This window comes from Boleophthalmus pectinirostris, unplaced genomic scaffold, assembly GCF_026225935.1.
Source record: "Boleophthalmus pectinirostris isolate CB_2022bp ecotype Guang Dong unplaced genomic scaffold, ASM2622593v1 HiC_scaffold_17, whole genome shotgun sequence".
Classification (NCBI taxonomy): Eukaryota; Metazoa; Chordata; class Actinopteri; order Gobiiformes; family Gobiidae; genus Boleophthalmus; species Boleophthalmus pectinirostris.
In genome coordinates this window covers 111423-128993 of record NW_026571115.1, presented here as the reverse complement: position 1 = coordinate 128993, position 17571 = coordinate 111423, and the positions used below count along the sequence as shown (strand labels likewise).

At 41.4% G+C, this 17571-nt stretch overlaps 1 protein-coding gene across 3 annotated transcripts; it reads right to left on the bottom strand.

Moving 5' to 3' along the window:
* Positions 1-331: 331 nt before the first annotated feature.
* On the bottom strand, positions 332-16371 carry wipi1 (WD repeat domain, phosphoinositide interacting 1). Of its 3 annotated transcripts, XR_008632074.1 has the most exons (13): positions 16046-16371; positions 14239-14324; positions 13829-13998; positions 9160-9351; positions 8481-8573; positions 8045-8115; positions 7556-7663; positions 6621-6788; positions 5372-5479; positions 4436-4590; positions 4171-4296; positions 3302-3402; positions 1896-1936 (listed from the first exon to the last, which is right to left on the bottom strand). XR_008632074.1 is itself a non-coding variant. In XM_020925735.2 (12 exons), the coding sequence occupies exons 1-12, from the start codon at positions 16126-16128 to the stop codon at positions 1859-1861; spliced, it is 1413 nt and encodes a 470-aa protein (XP_020781394.1). In that variant the 5' UTR covers positions 16129-16371; the 3' UTR covers positions 332-1858. The 3 variants fall into 3 exon arrangements, 2 of the variants coding, with proteins under 2 accessions (XP_020781394.1, XP_055008868.1); XM_020925735.2 differs by lacking the exon at positions 4171-4296 and having other exon boundaries at positions 332-1936; XM_055152893.1 differs by lacking the exons at positions 1896-1936; positions 3302-3402 and adding an exon at positions 3412-4067.
* Positions 16372-17571: the final 1200 nt, after the last annotated feature.

The following is a 17571-nucleotide window of genomic DNA, read 5'->3' as shown; positions in this document are numbered from 1 at the left end:
GATTTATAATTTGAAGTTAATGTAATTTGGTGGAAAAAACATTAAATAATGCATAAAGTAGTGCAAAAACACAAATGTCCAAATAGTTTCATATTGTCAACATAAAGCTTTTATCACTTGTAGACTTACACACAGTAAGGAACCTAAAGTAAAAATACTGTTACTTCAATAAAAATATTACTCAATTAGATTAAAAAGTTGCTCACTTACTGTACATATTTTTGATTAAGTGAATACAACCCACTTTTGGCTATATATTTCTATTTGAAAGTTCTGTTAAGTTTATTCTTTAAATATATTCCACATATGACAGTACAAAAAACTCAGAACACCATGTTGTCATTTTTTATTCGGTCTTACCCGCTTTGGTCTTGTGCAAAATGACTGACAGTTTCATATACATCTGCTACAGGCACAAACAGCCCTCTAAGTGTGAGAAGGCAACATTAAGTTACATCTTTTACAAGAATATTGGCGTAACCTAGAATTATTTTATACTCAAATATTTTATCTTAAATAAAATATAACTCAAGTAATGTTCTTTACATACAGTACATAATAATGGTCCAGCATGCATATTTGTAGATAGTTGGGAGAGGAGAGGGTCAGATGGAGACAGAGGATGCAGAGGAGAGGGGCAGATGGAGCAGAGGATGCAGAGGAGAGGGGCAGATGGAGCAGAGGATGCAGAGGAGAGGGGCAGATGGGGCAGAGGATGCAGAGGAGAAGGGCAGATGGAGCAGAGGATGCAGAGGAGAAGGGCAGATGGAGCAGAGGATGCAGAGGAGAAGGGCAGATGGAGCAGAGGATGCAGAGGAGAGGGGCAGATGGAGCAGAGGATGCAGAGGAGAAGGGCAGATGGAGCAGAGGATGCAGAGGAGAAGGGCAGATGGAGCAGAGGATGCAGAGGAGAGGGGCAGATGGAGCAGAGGATGCAGAGGAGAAGGGCAGATGGAGCAGAGGATGCAGAGGAGAAGGGCAGATGGAGCAGAGGATGCAGAGGAGAGGGGCAGACGGAGCAGAGGAGAAGGGCAGATGGAGAGGACACCAAACCTGTAAAAAATATGCATTTACACATCATCAACAAATCAAACCAAGATTTTGTAAACCTGGCAAAATTCATATCGTATTCATGTTTCTGGAAATGTAATGCCATTTCCGACATGTCTTTGACATAAAAACACATCCTTTGCACACAAACACAAATACAAGTATTCCCCAGACAATACTGTACATTACGATGCCTCTGGTCTCATTTCAAATGATATATTATATAGTATACAAATAAATGTGTAACATTTTATCTCAAAACAAAGGAAAAAGGTGTGTACACAGTATTTCAGACATACGGAGCATGAGTTTATCTGAAATAAAGGGACCAAGGGCTGTTCACAGTTATCATGGTGCTGGTGAGGCGCCACACTGCACAGCCTGTGGTGTTACACTGTTAAAAGACTCATCAAGGAATCATTTCTCTTCATTTGACTGTAATTTAATGCATGAGAGACTTGTTTAACAGCATGAATTAGCTCACGTGTTGTAGTTCAGCACTTTCTGGTCAGTTCTGAACCTGAGTTTTATTTAAACTAATCTTATTTAGAGCTTCAGACAGAGCAGGGTTTCATTTAGGATTCACACCCCCAGGGGAATGTTGATGACATCAGCTGCAAAGTATCAATATATATATATTTAAATTTCAGTGTCACCTTTTACGTTTTGAAATTATTATTTTTTTAGTTTAGTTTCGATACTAGTTTGTAGTGATACTTTTGACAACATAATCTGGTGTGTCTGAAACAGCTGCTCCTGTGGGTAGTTCATGCTTGAGAGGTCCAGTGGTGACTGATGTTCTTTAGGGTTAGAGTTTACAGAAGCTGTCCATCTCAGAAAATGTGAGCGAGCCCAAAATATTGTCACGTCCATCTCGACATTTGATCTACCAACACAGAAGAATTGCCATCAGATGTGTTCAATTCATGTCACTTTTCTGGTGGAGAGGTCCTAGATGATCTGCCTGATATTCCACAGTATGGCTTTCAGTTGCATATTGTTACAAAAATCCTCAAACTTTCTAACTTCTTGTCCAATGAGCTTCATTTGGTCTTCTGATAATTTATGTTATTAGGGTTTTTTCAGGCCAAGTAAATATGTAACATTAGGTCTGAAAAAAAATAACCTAATAACATTACTCACTTTTCATCGCTGAAAACCCTGTCGGCTAAAGTTGACAGTTGTTGGACTGGCCGCTCATTTCTGAGTCAAATAGTGTTTTCATAAATCACAAACTTAGGTAACATTTTTGGATGTACACATACTTATAAATGAGATCCCTGACCTATAACTTGGCCTTGTGGTGTAAACTGCTCATCATAGCAAAAGCAAAAATTAATGCTATACTGTGGAACATTTCACACAAAGCAATAACAAGGAATAGACAACAGGTGAACCATTTGTGCATACAGTTGACTCATTTGTGGTGAAGGATTAATTCCTTCTTTGTAGCTGGACCTGCAGTTGTGACACATAAAGGTGTGTTGTGTAGCAGATGAATGGTATGTGGGTGTGTGTGTGTGTGAGTGCATAGGTATTGATAAGGATTTATTGATACTATTAAGCAGTATTTTAACAGTATTTTAATGATTATCTGTACTTTTACAGCAACATAAATAAAATAAATAATGGTCCACAGCCATATCCTGCTGCAGCCATCTGCAGCCATCTGTGGTGTGCGCTTTTTGTTGGATGTTTGAAAATCCTTTAAGACCGAAAAATCCTGTAGCTTCGATGCTTCCATGCTCTAGTGTGCGGGCATGTGTGCACATGTGAGGGTGTGTGTGTGAGGGCATGTGCGAGGGCGTGTGTGAGGGCGTGTGTGAGGGCGTGTGTGAGGGCGTGTGTGAGGGCGTGTGTGAGGGCGTGTGCAAGGGTGTGTGTGAGGGCGTGTGCGAGGGCTTGTGTGTGGGCGACTGCCAACATGCGTGCAAGGCTTGTGCGCGGGCATCTGTGAACGTGTGTAGGCGTCTGTTAGCATGTGCGAGGGCGTGTGCGAGGGCATGTGTGTGGGCAACTGGGAGCGTGAGTGAGGGCACGTGTGAGGGCACGTGTGAGGGCGTGTGTGAGGTCGTGTGTGAGGGCATGTGCGAGGGCATGTGTATGGGCGACTGTGAGTGTGTGTGCAAGGGTGTGTGCGAGGGCGTGTGCGAGGGCTTGTGTGCGGGAGTGTGCGAGGGCCTGTGTGAACATGTGTGCAGGCATCTGTGACCGTGTGTGTGCAGGCATGTGTGCGTGGGGTGGGTCTCACTGGAGGAAACTCGCTCTCATCATCCAGGCGCACTGGTCCAGCTGCCAGCTCATGCTCTGGGATCACCTCCCCCTCTCTGCAGCCGCCGTCCTCACTGTAGCCTGCCCACACACAGGGAGACACAACAAAATCAACCTTCTCTCACATTAGATTCATTTAGGTAACACACTGCTGAGTGTCCCTGATTGGCTCACTCATCTGTCACATCTTTGTTACAGGTCCTATCTTACACAAAATGGATTCTTGTGAGCTTTAAACCATGTTACAGTACCCTAATCCCAGGTTTGAACTGGCAATCTGTACAACTGGGAAACTGCCTTGTCCCCCAGTCTTCAATTTTTACTGGTCAGAAATGTGTGCTTGCAACCCCCCCCTCCCCGAAATCAGATTCGCTCGTATTTCGTCTTAAATAAGCACCATTCAGAAATATCAAACAGTGCAAGCTTATGTCTCAAACATGTCTGCCTCATTCTTGGCGGCACGGTGGCTGAGTGGCTAGCACTCATGCCTCACAGTAAGAAGGTTCTGGGTTCGATCCCCGGGTCGCCTGGGCCTTTCTGTGTGGAGTTTGCATGTTTCTCCCTGTGTCTGGATGGGTTTCCTCCGGGTGCTCCGGTTTCCCCCATCAACCCAAAACATGCTCCAGGTCTCCAGAACAGTTGATAGTCATGGTCAGTTAAATACAATCAATTCAATCATTGTGTCCTTAGGCAAGACACTTCTCCCACATTGCCTAGTATCAAATCAAATCATTTTATGAATGCACCTAAAAAAAAATATATGAAAATAAATATGAAAATACAATGTTAAAAAAATATATTATCAGTCGTTATTAAAACTCACTGCAGGAACACAAAAGATGCACTTACTTCAAAGGCCTGTGTGGGGGAGGCAGGTGGATGGGAGTTTGGGCAAGAGGGAGGATCGGCTGTCTTCACCTAATCTACGGGGATGCTCACATTCACCCAGTTTGAAAACCCCTGATCCAAATGATTCTAGTGAAGGTGTATAGAGTATAAAAACACAGTGGAGCACAAGGGGGACTAGTGTGTTTTCAATCTAAGAGAAGTAATAAGCCTTAATATGCAGTGTTTGTGTGTTAAATATGATGTGAGTGAAAGTTGGCAATCATACCTGTGAGCGTGGCTGCAGTAAGCCCCGGAGTGAGGCTGGGGGCCGGGGGTAAGGCAGCCGTGGCAGCGTATGTGGGACAGGGGGTCACTGGTCCCAACCAATCAGAGGCCTCCCACACTCTACCCTCACTTTGGCCCTGAAGCTCCTCTAACAGTCTGAGAGCAAAAAAATACAAGAGCAACTGAATACTGGAGAGACAGAGGAGAGAGGGATAGTATAAAGAGCGACAGAGGAGAGCGAGAGAAAGACAGAGGGAAGTCAGAGAAGAGAAAACGAGAGGAGAGAGAGGAGAAAAGAGACAGAGCAGAGACAGGAGAGAGAGCGGAGAGACAGAGCTGAGAGACAAAGGGGAGTCTAAGGGGAGAGAGGAGGGAATGAGAAGACAAAGGAGGGAGAAAGGAGAGATGGAGGCAGAAGAGAAAGAAAGGGAGGATACAAGTGAGAAACAGATGAGACAAAAGAACAGAGAGACACATATGAGAGAAAAGTGAAAGAGAGAAATATGAAGAGGGAGAGGAAGAGTAGAGTGAAGACACAAATAAGAGAGGAAAGAGAGCAAATAGAGGAGAGTAAGAAATAGAAAGGTGAAAGAAAGAGACGGGGGAGAGAGAAGATGCAAGTGAGAAAGGGAGAGCTGACAAGAGACTCAGAGAAAAGGGAGTCAGGGGAGAGAGGGAGTAGGCCTGTCATAATAATTACTGTCTATTTAAAAATGGGTTTACTGGGATTATCCTGCTTTGTGACAGTGGCATAAAGTCGGTTCAATATTATCGTAAAATGTCTCTGTAGTGAAACATCATGCTTCAAAATGTGCTATTGTGACAGAGAGAGGAGATTTAGAGACAGAGAAGAGAGAGAGAGATTTTAGAGAAGAATATCTGTTCAGCATTCATATACTGAACAATAGGAGGAGAGAAGAGACAAACACAAACTCACTGGTGTGTGTGGGAGAGCTGGCACTTGCCCCCCTCGGCCGGGTCAAAGGTGAACACGTACAATATGCTGTCAGACGTAGCGACAAGCAAACGAGGAAGCTTCTGGATCCTACCACACACAGGGATCAGTTTAATATACTCAATGAACTAACAAAAGAAAAAAAAGGTTTTAAAGTCAAATCTAGGCCCAGTTTCCACAAGGCAATACAAGACTGGGCCACAAGACGGACGAGACAAAACAAGATTTCAGCATAAGTCCTAATATATAAATTGTGTGACTCATTTTTCAATTTTTGATTTATTTATTTAAACATTTTCATTACCATTCTAGTACTGCTTTTTGGAACTGTAAGAGATGTAACTCATTGACACATAACCCTTTCTTGCCCAATCCAAATGTAAAAAGATGAAAAAATCTCACAAGATCATATTTCTCTTCATGTTCATATCTTGATTTATGGACAAATGAGCTAAATAAAGCAGCTATAGAGAGAGGGGCAATGCGTTTTTCAGTACAAGGTGAATTTAAAATTACAGCATAATTCTGCTCCAGTTTTTGAAAGCTGTAATATGTAGAGCTCTTGTAAACAAACAAATAACGGTAATAATGGCAAATAATTTGCATGATCATAATCGGGGTGGAGTGTAGCGCCTACAGTGATGCAGTTGCTGTATCAGACTGTTGTGGTGAAGAACGAGCAGAGTCCAAAGGCAAAGCTCCCCATTGTTCCTCCCCTCATCTATGGTCATGAGCTTTGGGTAATGACCGAATGGACAAGATCATGGATAAAAGCGGACCAAATGTTTCCTCCACAGAGTGGCTGGGCGCTCCCTTAGAGGGGGGGTGAGGAGCTCAATCATAAATGAGGAGCTCAGGCTAGAGCTGCTGCTCTTCCACAAGCAGTGGAGCAGCTCGGGGAGGGCATCTGTTCTGGAAGGCTCCTGGACATCTTCCTGTGAGGTGTTCAATCTCCTGGGAAGACCCAGGAAACGCTGGAGGAACTAAGTCTTCGGGATGGCGTAGGAACACCTCAGGATCCCGCCACAAGAGCTGGATGAAGTGTGTGTGGAGAGGGAGGTCTGGGAGTCCCTGCTCAGACTGCTGCTTCCACAGCCCCAGTGGAAGAAAAAGGATGTATGTCAAACTGCTTTTTGAAACTGCAGCTTCTCAATGAGGTGTAACTAACCAAAATGTAAACTAAATCTAAAGAAAGCTAAAGATTTGTGTGTATATTTGATTGTCATCTTACACAGCAAGGGCGCATGTGTTCCTGTAGCTGGGGCGGGGCAGTTGGGCGGTGGCGAAGGCGCGTTCCTGACTCATCATGTGGGACACTGGGGCTGGGAGGTAGGAGCTGGCTGCAGAGAACATACGGCCCATGTACGAGCCCCAGGAAGAATCCACCTCCTGGTCCAAACTGGAAACACACACACACACACTGTGAGCTCACAACTGGAAACTGTGCTTCAGAAAATGATCCTGTATTCCAAAAAGTCTTTTACAAACTTCAAACCAACTGTAGACTGTATGAAGAAGTGGACTAAGGTGTGAGGTATGAGTGTAAAGTAACCCATAGTATCGACTCCAGTCAAATGAAGCTTGGTGACATAGCAACCAAAGTGCTATGTCACTATGCTATGTTCATGTCTTGATTTCAGGACAAAAAAGTGAAATAAAAATACCAGAATCATGTAGAACGGGTTCAAACCAACATTTTAAGACCAAAATAACTAGCCTGTTTGCAGCAGTTACAGAGAGATGAGCAACATTTTTTTTAATAGAAAGTGAATTGGAGTCAGAGTCAATGGAGCCAGATGAGAGCCCATGCTCACTTCCTTTTGGGATTGTGGCTATCTGGTTAGCTACTTCCATTTATAAAATACAATCTATGCTTCCAACATATTGGTTGGCAGAGAACTTCATGCATTGCTAACAATATTTATAAAGTAAATTCACCTTCTTTTGTTGGAAAACTTTTATTTTTTTGGAAATTCCATTGCTAAAGTCATATTAATACCTTTCTTGTGCTCAACATTCCTAGGGGGATGAAGCTAACTAACTGGAGACACAGCTCTGTCTGTTTCTGTCTGTAACTGCAGCTCCGGTCCAGTGGCCACCAGTATTCCCATGCTCACTTCCTATTTGGAATGTGTCTAAAGACTCTTGGGTGTCCGAGCTGTGTACCTGGCATTGGGGTGCTCCAGTCTGAAGACATGCACAGTCTCCGTGTTACTGGAGGAGCAGAGGAAATGTCCATCAGGGCTGAAGGACAGACAGCTGATGTCTACACACCTGCAGAGACATGGAAGCCGGGGATTCATCACACTGTACAGAGTGAGAGAATGGAGAGACACACAAGAAGGCAGGAAGAGACAGAGCTAAGAAGAGACAAAGAAGGGAGAAAGAGTGAGAGAGGGAGAGAGAGAAAGCGAGCAAAAGATAGAGAGAGGGGACGAGACAGAGAAGAGAGAGACAGAGTACAATGAAAGAGCACCAAGAGAAGAGAGAGAGCAAAGAATGGAGAGAGGAGAAAATGAAGAGAGCCAAGGAGACAGAAGAGAGAAGAGGAAGCGAGTGAATGAAGGGGAGAGAGAAGAGAATAGAGAGAGACATAGCAGACAGAAAGGAGGGAGAGAGAGGAAGGAGACAAACAGTTTTGAGAGTGAATGAGACCTCTTCATGCCGCGGCGGAACTCAAAGAGGTGGTGGCCCTGAGGGATGGAAAACACTCGGATGACCGTGCCCTAGAACAATGCAGACAAGGTCATAAACAATAATTACAGTCCTGGTTAAAGGTAAAAGAGAGATTCAATGCTTCCCTGCTTAATGTGACAAGAAACATTATAGTAACTAAATGACCAAAGGTGCTCTATCAAGAGCCATTCTTTAGTTCAGATAGGCACCAATATGAAACCAGACAGGGTCTATATATATTATATATATATATTTTTTTTTTATGTATTGTTAATGTTATTGTGATGTCAATTGTGTATGAAACGATGACTCAGGAAAGAGCAGCTATGCTTCCAGAGCTAATGGAGATCAAAACAATTACGAAATGCATTACATATCAACATATGTGCTGTGTACTTGTAATAGCATGCTTCACCTTCCGGGAAGCACTGGCAAGTCTGGAGGCGGAGGTATTGAAGCTGAGAGCCGCTAGAGGACTGTGGTGAGCCGGTATCACTGTCACTGGGGTCTAAAGCACAAGACACAGGTCAGAACATGTATGGAGAATGTATGCATCCATCTGGCCTGACGCATTCTGCTGCATTGGGCTCGAACCAATCACAAGAGGGCAGCATTGTGGTTTGGGTGGAATCATAGAATCATGGATCTATAATAAGACCTGGATAAGACACGCCCCCTCTGTGAGGGGGAATGATTAGTGGCAGCTCCAAGTACAAGTTAAATTGTCAAAGCACCTAAAAGTCAGCTTTGTAAGAGTTAGCCTAGCCCCGCGCTAGTGCTACTCTAGCAGCTAGTGCTCTGATTGGTCAGAACTGCACGTTTCTGATGTTGTTCAACTTTTGAACAAGAAAATGATCTGCCACAAACTGTTCACTCTGTCTATCGCTTAATGAACTGAACAGAGACAGACAAGAAGGTAATATATTTCACTTTCCCATGGTCATGGCCCATGGTTTCATTAACTAACTATGATAATAGTTAAACTATTATAATAATATTTACCACTGGTAAATCACACAAAATCAAGTCAAAATTCTAAAAACATGAAAACCTGTCATGCACTTTAAAGATACAAGAGCTATTGGTTTTCTCACCAGAGCAGTGGCATCATAGACCTGGAGCTCTCCGGTGTTGGGGCAGTGGGGGTAGGCTAGGTAAGAGCAGGAGCCTGAGCTGGAGAGGGCACACAGGCCACACGGGTTAGACGGGACCACCAGTGTCTGGAGTAGCTTCATGTCCTTTATGTTATGTATGTACAGGGACCCTTCAAGGCACGCCACCAGTCTCTGTAACAACATCAATCACATTAACTTCAGTGGATGACAAAGAAGTGAAACTTCTTGTATTTAATTGTATTTCCTATATTATGCAAAATTTACTTGTGAGATTATAGTCTAGTTGGGAAAAAACATACCTAGAGATATATTCATATATACACTATATATGTATATTCATTTCATTCAAATGCTTGAGTAATACCAGTGGTGAAAGTAAAAGTACATAGACCAGAACAAAGTAAAGGTATCACATGATAAATCTACTTATCTGTTAAGTATTCATTAAAAATGCACTTAAAGAGTAAAAAGTAAAAGTATTTTGCACACATTTTGAGATCTAATAAGCTTCTAATGTAGTGATTTTGATAAAGATTTGTGCTGAATTTTGTTCAACCAAACAACACAAATTAACTAGCAGTTTTGTTTTGTTTTTTTGTATATTTTTGTTTGCACAGAGTACAAATGTGTTAAAACTAACCCTTCAGCCTTTTTAGCAAGTCTCAAACAATAATAAAAAAAAATTTAACTTTTCAGTCTTTTCAGTCAATTGTAGTGGAGTTGAAAGTACAGATAGCCTACAAACGGAGCCCCGCAAGGGATGTGGGGTGAGGGTATAAATAAGGAGAATCTCGAGAAATTATCCAAAAATGCATAAAGCTCTGCGCTCTCCACCACCTGCTTTATTTAAGTCAGGGGTATCCAAACTTTTTTCATCAAGGGCCACAAATCTAAACAGAATCAGAGGGCCGATCAAGGGCCGTAGACTGGTGCTCAGTAAAGGGAATAATTGAAATATGTGCATGTTTAACACGTTAGAATGAACCATCACACTTTATTCATGCTAAGATCCTCAAAATCACAAACAAAATATTAAATATGAGGTTTATCAAGGTAGATTTTCCAAAAATTTGCAGTAAAAAAATATTTTTTAATTGATGCAAGGTAATTTGGGCCAATTCACCTGGAAGCCTGAGAGCCAAGAAAAATTTGTCTGAGGGCCGCATTTGGCCCCTGGGCATGTTTGGACATGCCTGATTTAAGTGATCTTTATGTGCACACAGAGCTGTGATGAGAGCTGAGATGGGAGAGCAGTGGAGCTGCCAGGTTAACACATGTGGGTCATTCCATGCCAAATCTCCGAATGCCCTGCTCGACCATCTCAGATTTGACTGACAAAGTTCTAGGACGTTCACACACTTTCCAATAGGAAAAGTCCCAAATTTTAGCTCCCAACTCCTTTACTTAGTTTTGTCTTAAAAAGTATTTTGTCAATTCCCCCAACCTGTTTTGAGCAGAGTTTTTCGAAGAGCCACTTTCAGATTCCTGTATCAAACAACTATTTAAGATAGGTCTTTCAAATTTTCAAGAGTTAAAATTTGTCAAATGTTCTTGTAGAATATGGACTTTAACACATGTGCTTTTGGTTTATCACAGATTTCTGGTGCCTTAAAACTTGTTCAAAAATTCTACTCTTTAAATATGAGGGCATCTTTGAAGGACTGTGGAAAGTGCAATTTCAAAGACAGAGGTTCAATATTGAACCTTCCCACACATGCTGTGTACTTTGTATTTTAAAACTGACCCTCTGTGATAAATGCTCTAGAAGATATTAAGGGTTAAAAATGGAAATGGAATGGAATCTGCCTTATTTTTGTAAAATGAATTTTTGAAAATGTGGTGTCTGCATGCAAGCATTCATGGATTATGAAGGCACTTTAAGAAGCTAAGAAAACACTCTGAATATATGACACACAGCTTAAACTCAACAAAATGCTTTCTTTGATTACTGCACTATTGTAAATTATCTCAACTCTTTGAGGAAACGTTCTGAATTGTATGTAGGAGTCCTGTTGTACTGCTAGGAACATCTATTTTAGAGATGATGTGTTGTAAAGGTGCCCGGCACACATCTTCTCTCCTGGGCCAGAAGAAACTTTTTGCTGGTTCGCGTGGATGCATGAATTGTGTCTGAACATCTTGCTGGGTTTCAGAGGTCTCTGTGATGCTTCCCACCCATCAGTGATGGTCGTAAACACAGGTTACATATTGGCCAGGTATCATGTCACTGATTTGGAAGTCCTGTGATACCTCTTCTTCTGCATGTTCTGTCTCATAGTGGACTAAAAATCCAGCAATTCCAGACACTGTACTGATCTCAGATGTTGTTGCATTGACTGGCTTGAAACAGTGATTATCTCTGTGAATGCACTGGTGAATGCATTTGCAAATCTACTTTCTAGCTTGTCAGCCATGGACTTCAAATGCTCATGCCATCTTTAGTTTGATTTTGACACAGCAACAGCACACTCAGAACATCTCATGGCAAACAACATGCACACATTACTGACGACTGACTTTAACCCACCACATTGTGTATGTTTTTTAAAATTCTTTAATTAATAATAAAAATATATAACCCCTCGCCTCCCTCTTTTTGTTGCATCTTTGTGCAGGATCATAACAAACATGTTTCTATTTCTATATCTAAAGACTACATATAAGTTAAACTTCAAGTATAGTAAGAATGAAATAATAAACATTTCACTAGCTAGGACCACGCCAACAATGACATAGTGCGAAGAAGTTTATTGATAATGTACGAAGCGAGGCAAAGATGGCTGGGTTGAGACTATGGGTGGGGGCTCCGTCTCAATCCACAATTGGCCCAGCCGGAACGGGACCCCCCTGTAGGGGTCTTATGACTGAAAGACAAAATAGGGGATGGGAGGGTGGGGTTGAGTTAGCCGAGACAAACTGGGATGATGGGAAAGGCTGCTACATATAGGCTTCTGGGAAATTCGAGGCGTGGTCGAGGTGAGTTGTGGTTCGCTGGTGAGAGGAGAGGGCGGCTGAGGCGTGGTCCTGCTCCTGAATCTCAGTTAATTGTATTAACTACATTTAAAAATGTCTTGTATTTTAAAATACAAAGTACACAGCATGTGTGGGAAGGTGTATGTTCAATATCAATATCTTAAATAGTTTTTTAGATACAGCAATCTGAAAGTGGTTCCTTGGAAAACTCTGCTCAAAGCAGATCGAGGGGAGTTTACAAAATATTTTTAATGACAAAACTATAAGGAGTCAGGAGCTAAAATTTGGGACTTTTCCTATTGGGAAGTGTGTGAAACTCCTAGATTATTTTCAGTCAAATCTGAGATGGTCAAGTGGAACATTCGGAAATTTGATGTGGAATGATTCATGTGTAAAAGCCTCTCATCTTTAAGTATGTGCACAAATAACTTTCTATGCCACACATCAACATGATCTCCACTCTGCAAAAGCCATGGTCAATAGTGTCCTAACTGTGCTCCATCTGTGCGCTTCAATGAGCAGTGAGCAGCTGAGGCAGATACATAGTGACGTTTCTTTGTGGGAGATGAGGTGGGTCTCTGGGCTCTACTCTACACATTCAGTGTCCTATTCAGATGCTTCCCTAGACACACTTAGGCCATGACTACACCAACCCAGATATTTTTATGAAGAGATATTTCCTTCACTTGATTACTTTGATTATCACTGTCTGTTCAGCAGTGGCACACTCATTCCACTTGTATCCTAGTTAGTGGTATTGATTCATTGCTTATTTTAGCCTATTGAATCTGTTAATATTTCAATCATGCTTTCAAGAGCAGAAATGACAAAGGCAAAGGACTCATGCATACATGACATTAAAAGCGAAGAGATAGCCAATAGCCTACGAAACAAAAATGATTTTCTAAAGCTATGACGCTGCCTATTACCAATTCCAAGAGGCAGCGGTGGTTTCATCGCTCATAACAAAAACAGACAAGCGAAAGTTGAAATACTGTGTGTAAGCAACGAGAGGAATGACTGGCTGTCAAAATACAAAAGCTGGAATAATATATTTTGGGCTCAATATTTATCATGTGTTCAATTTCTTTGTGTGGAAATTTGCCCTATTTGGTTTTAATATGATACCATTTGAGCTGCAGAAGGTAGAATACCCTAAGTCACTTCTAGGACTAATTATTGATTCATTTAGCAGTTTTTATGTTGTTCTTAAATGCAATATTAGGTGAAAACCATATATTAAAATGTTAAGTTTCAGACTTATTTTTGACATTTCTTTACATAGGTTTGTGGGCTGTGCTTTAGTGTGCGTTAGCCTTTTGTCCACAGGCCTATGTAAAGAAACGTCAAAAACAAGACTGAAGCTGAACATTTTTACCTAAAAGCATTTTTAAATGGTAACATGGCACCTGATGGCCAATAAACTTTGCTGATATTTTTTGGGAAGAAATGTCTCAAAGATCTAAAATATAGCCAATTTGCTAAAAAGAGAAAATATCGGCCTGAAATATCGACCAACAGGTCTATCTCTAATTAATTAATACACCATATAAGTGTAATTCTCCTTCTTTATTATGAACTGCTCTAATTCAAACAAAATGAAGGTGAAATACATTTTCTTGGGGAAACAATATTATTCATTATTCAGTTTCTCAGAGTATTAGCGAATACGAACCTGCCTGTTGAGCTTGACAGCGTGCACTGGCTTGGGGTAATTGTAGTTGCAGATTTCGGTGCCCTTTTTAAAGTGGTAGATGTGGAGATGCTGGGGTGTTTGAGCGCTCACCACCACCACCAGAGAGCTGCCGTAGAGCCGCTCCACCACGCCCACGTCAAGGCTGTTCACTGGGCACATAAGCACACAGTGAGGATGATACTCTCAACATATTAAACTACTCTACCTGATTTTCACACTCTTAAAAGATGGAAACAGAACTAGCTCATTTTAAACAGTTTGCAGTAGTCCAAAGTTATTTGATATGACCTTGCACACTATTACCACCCACCTCTATTTTTTATGAAGACAAAACAGACATATTGGAGAAAAACATTTAAAATGACAAAAAGAGCCTTTAGCCTCCAGACCTGTGCTGTGGTAGATGCAGTCCAGCATGTCTACGTTGGTCAGAGAAAAGAGCCTGAAGCCGCTGTGTGTGCCCAGAGCCAGAGAGCTAAACAGGGGGAACAAAGCATAGTTACACTCAACAGACAAAGTACTGCACATGCCACCATTTGTTGCATTTTTGTTAATAAAAATATATTGCCATGCCCCACTTTTTGGTCAATTAATCAAAAGGAAGGACATGTCTTTGGTCCAAGAATTTCTTTAGTGGACTGCAGATCTACCGTAGAGTATATATTTTGTGACAACTCTACTACTTCAACAAAAATCAATATTACTCCTTGGACTGGACTATTTTCCTAAGCCAGTATTTCACAATTTGCAGTGGTAGCTTATGGTTGATTCCTGCAGTAGAACATTGCTGGTGTGGCATGTGACATGACTACAGCAATCATGCAAGCCCAGACCAGTGTTATCAAAAGTATCGAAAATAGTTTCTAACCCCTGATACTAAAACTAGTACCAAAACTAGATACTAATTTGAGCAAATATCAATACTAAAAAAAAGTCCCATTCACAAACAAAAATGAATCTTTCGTGAATAGTTTTACTAGAATGAGTTTGATACTTGAGCTGTATCAGAACAAGTATAAAAGCACATCATACACCCATGGACCACTATGGAACCAACCACGTTCTACTGTCTAAATAAAGAATGTTCTTATTATCATTGTCATATCAGAATTGAGTATGGAGTTTATTCCTTGGAGTCAAAATCAAGTTTGAAATTTTAGTATTGTGATAACACTGGCACAGAGTACCTTCTCTACATCACCTGTCCTGTTTTAAGGGGATGAGGAGAGAGAAGTGAGTCATCTCATGTTTATGTTTATGGCATAATGGTTAACATATCTGTGCATGTGTAATCACTGTAAAATTTACAAGCTTTGCAAAATCTACAAGCTTTAAAGTACCATAATTTCCTCCACAACAAAATCTCCTGCCTTACTCTGGGTTAAAAATAACAAAAAAAAAAAAAAAAAAACAGCAAAAAACCCAACAACAACAAAACTGCTAACCCTGTAGTGTAACATGTTCTGAAATGCGATCCATGAAATAGTTTGTCAGTTTAGATTTTTGTCTTTTTATCAATTGTAATCATAATCACAATGCTTGTCAGAAAAAAAAAAGAAAAAAAAAAAAATTAGCTCTAGTCCAGACAAAGTCAGTGCTTTTAAGTGTGTCCACTATGTTTGGCCATTCATTTAGATCATTTATAGACTAGTTAGGGACTAGTTATTCTTTTAGTCTGCTTTCCATTGAGATATATATTGTTTTGCCTGAAAATTTCCATTTTATGATATTAGACTACAGGTCTTTCTACATCTTGTAAAACAGAATAGGTTTAATGGATAGGTTTAATGTTATATTGTGGAACATTTGAGATAAATAACGCCTACTTATTTTGTGACAAACAGGCAGCGGACCCACCCTCCATCAGAAAAGAAGTACACCTTTAAAGACAGACCGTTTTCATATTATTTATTTACCTGTCTAGAGGCTCTAGGGCTCTGAAGGCCCACAGTCTGTGTAAACTGTAGGCTATGTGTAGTAGTCTATGTTTTATTTCCCCCCAAACGTAAATAAGTAGCCTAGATAAAATAGAATAAATCCAAAGGTCGCCTCCACTGAGGTCTAGTACAGAGCTCTGTCAGAACTCTGTGGCTTCTAGACCTCAGCGAAAGAAAACGCACCCAGACCTGTCAGTTAACCCCTCCGGTCTGCAGGCTTAAGCCTAACCACAAGCACAGGCGAGTTCCGCGCACTCACGTAGCGTCCTGGTTGAAGGTAGCACAGCCAAAGCCCGTCTTCGGTCCAAGAGGCCCCTCTGGGCCACACTGTGCGGTCTCCATCTCGGACGCCTCCCCTCGCCCTGCTCCGGAGGCCTGGTCTCGGCGGCTCCTCGCGGCTTGGGGTATGCGGACGAAGGCTCCACGGCGGCTGAGTGAGACCGGAGGAGACGGGCTGAAGGCTGGCTCCGCGGGGAAAGCGGACAGTCTAGGGCTGGGTCCAGGGCTGGGTCCAGGACTTGGTCCAAAGCGGGACCAAAACAGATCCGGGAGAGAAAAAAAGCAAAACAAGAGCAGCTGATGCGCTACGCAAGCCCGCCGCCGCTCATTGGCTCATAGTGCAATGACGCAGGCACAAGTTGTAATCTGATTGGACAAAGAGTCACCAGTGTGTCTTCGTGGACGGGACTAGAGTTGGGCCGCGTTCAAAACGTCGCTCACAATGACAAAATCCAGCAACCGCTTAAATTGAATTCACCATCTTATACATCAGTTACACACAGAGGACTGCTACTGAATTAAGACATATATGCTGGAAGCATTTTTAAGTTAATGATAACACACCATGAAGATGACGTTCACATCCTCTCAGTTTCCGAAAGATTTCAAAAAGTAACTAGAACTGAGTTGTTGTTTTCATGTGCACTTTCAAGTTTGTCAGCAGTTCTTCACTGTTTATGGTGGTGCCTCTGAAGAATGATGTCATTTATTCTCATTACATTACATTTATTGTTCTTTTAGAAATTACACCACATGGTACACTTTTCCAAAACATGACATAACAAGGTGGAAGAGAGTGAGAGAAGAACTTATCATAAAAGTATGTTTTAGATGAGGAAACAACATTGTAACAGAGATGTGACAATAGATTACCTTTTTTATTAGGATTAGGAGACCGTGCAAGAGTCTAGGAGCTCGATGAGAAGCTGGCTGTACTGTGACATTTGAGATGCTAGAGACTTTCTACACCGTATGTGCCAGCAAATGTGGCAGAAGACCTTCAGAGGAAACACTTTCAGGGAATGGACCATTTCGTCACCAACCAAAACACCAGAGCGGAGTAAGAACAAGTAAATAAGTATTTTACATTTAAAAACATTAGGGTAGACTTGATTTCAATTAATTAAAAAAGTTGTTTATCTTATATTTTACGATTTTAAGGACACGGTGAGCTCTCCAGTGTGCTGCAGTGTATAGAGCCAATTGGAAAGACAAACATCAAATAATGCACATAATCTGGTATTCTCAAAGGACAGACACACAAATTATAACTCTAAAGGAGTCATCTGAAGGAGTGATGCAAGAAAGACAAATGTTCAAATCATTTCATATTGTCAACATGAAGCTTTTGACACTTGTAGACTTTCTCACAGTGGGAAGAGTAACTGAGTAAATGTACCCAACTCTAACAGCAACAGTGCTCATCAACTCGGTATGAATTTGAACAAATATTGGCATTGTAAAATACTTGGAATTTGTCATCACATTCTGTAAGAAATAGATTGC

Coding starts and splice junctions, on each gene's coding strand:
- wipi1 (XM_020925735.2), bottom strand. CDS start 16,128: ATGGAGACCGCACAGTGTGGCCCAGAGGGGCCTCTTGGACCGAAGACG. Junction 14,325..16,045: donor ACCTTCAACCAGGACGCTAC/GTGAGTGCGCGG, acceptor CCCCCTGTTTAG/CTCTCTGGCTCTGGGCACAC. Junction 9,352..13,828: donor CTGTCAAGCTCAACAGGCAG/GTTCGTATTCGC, acceptor ATGTTGTTACAG/AGACTGGTGGCGTGCCTTGA.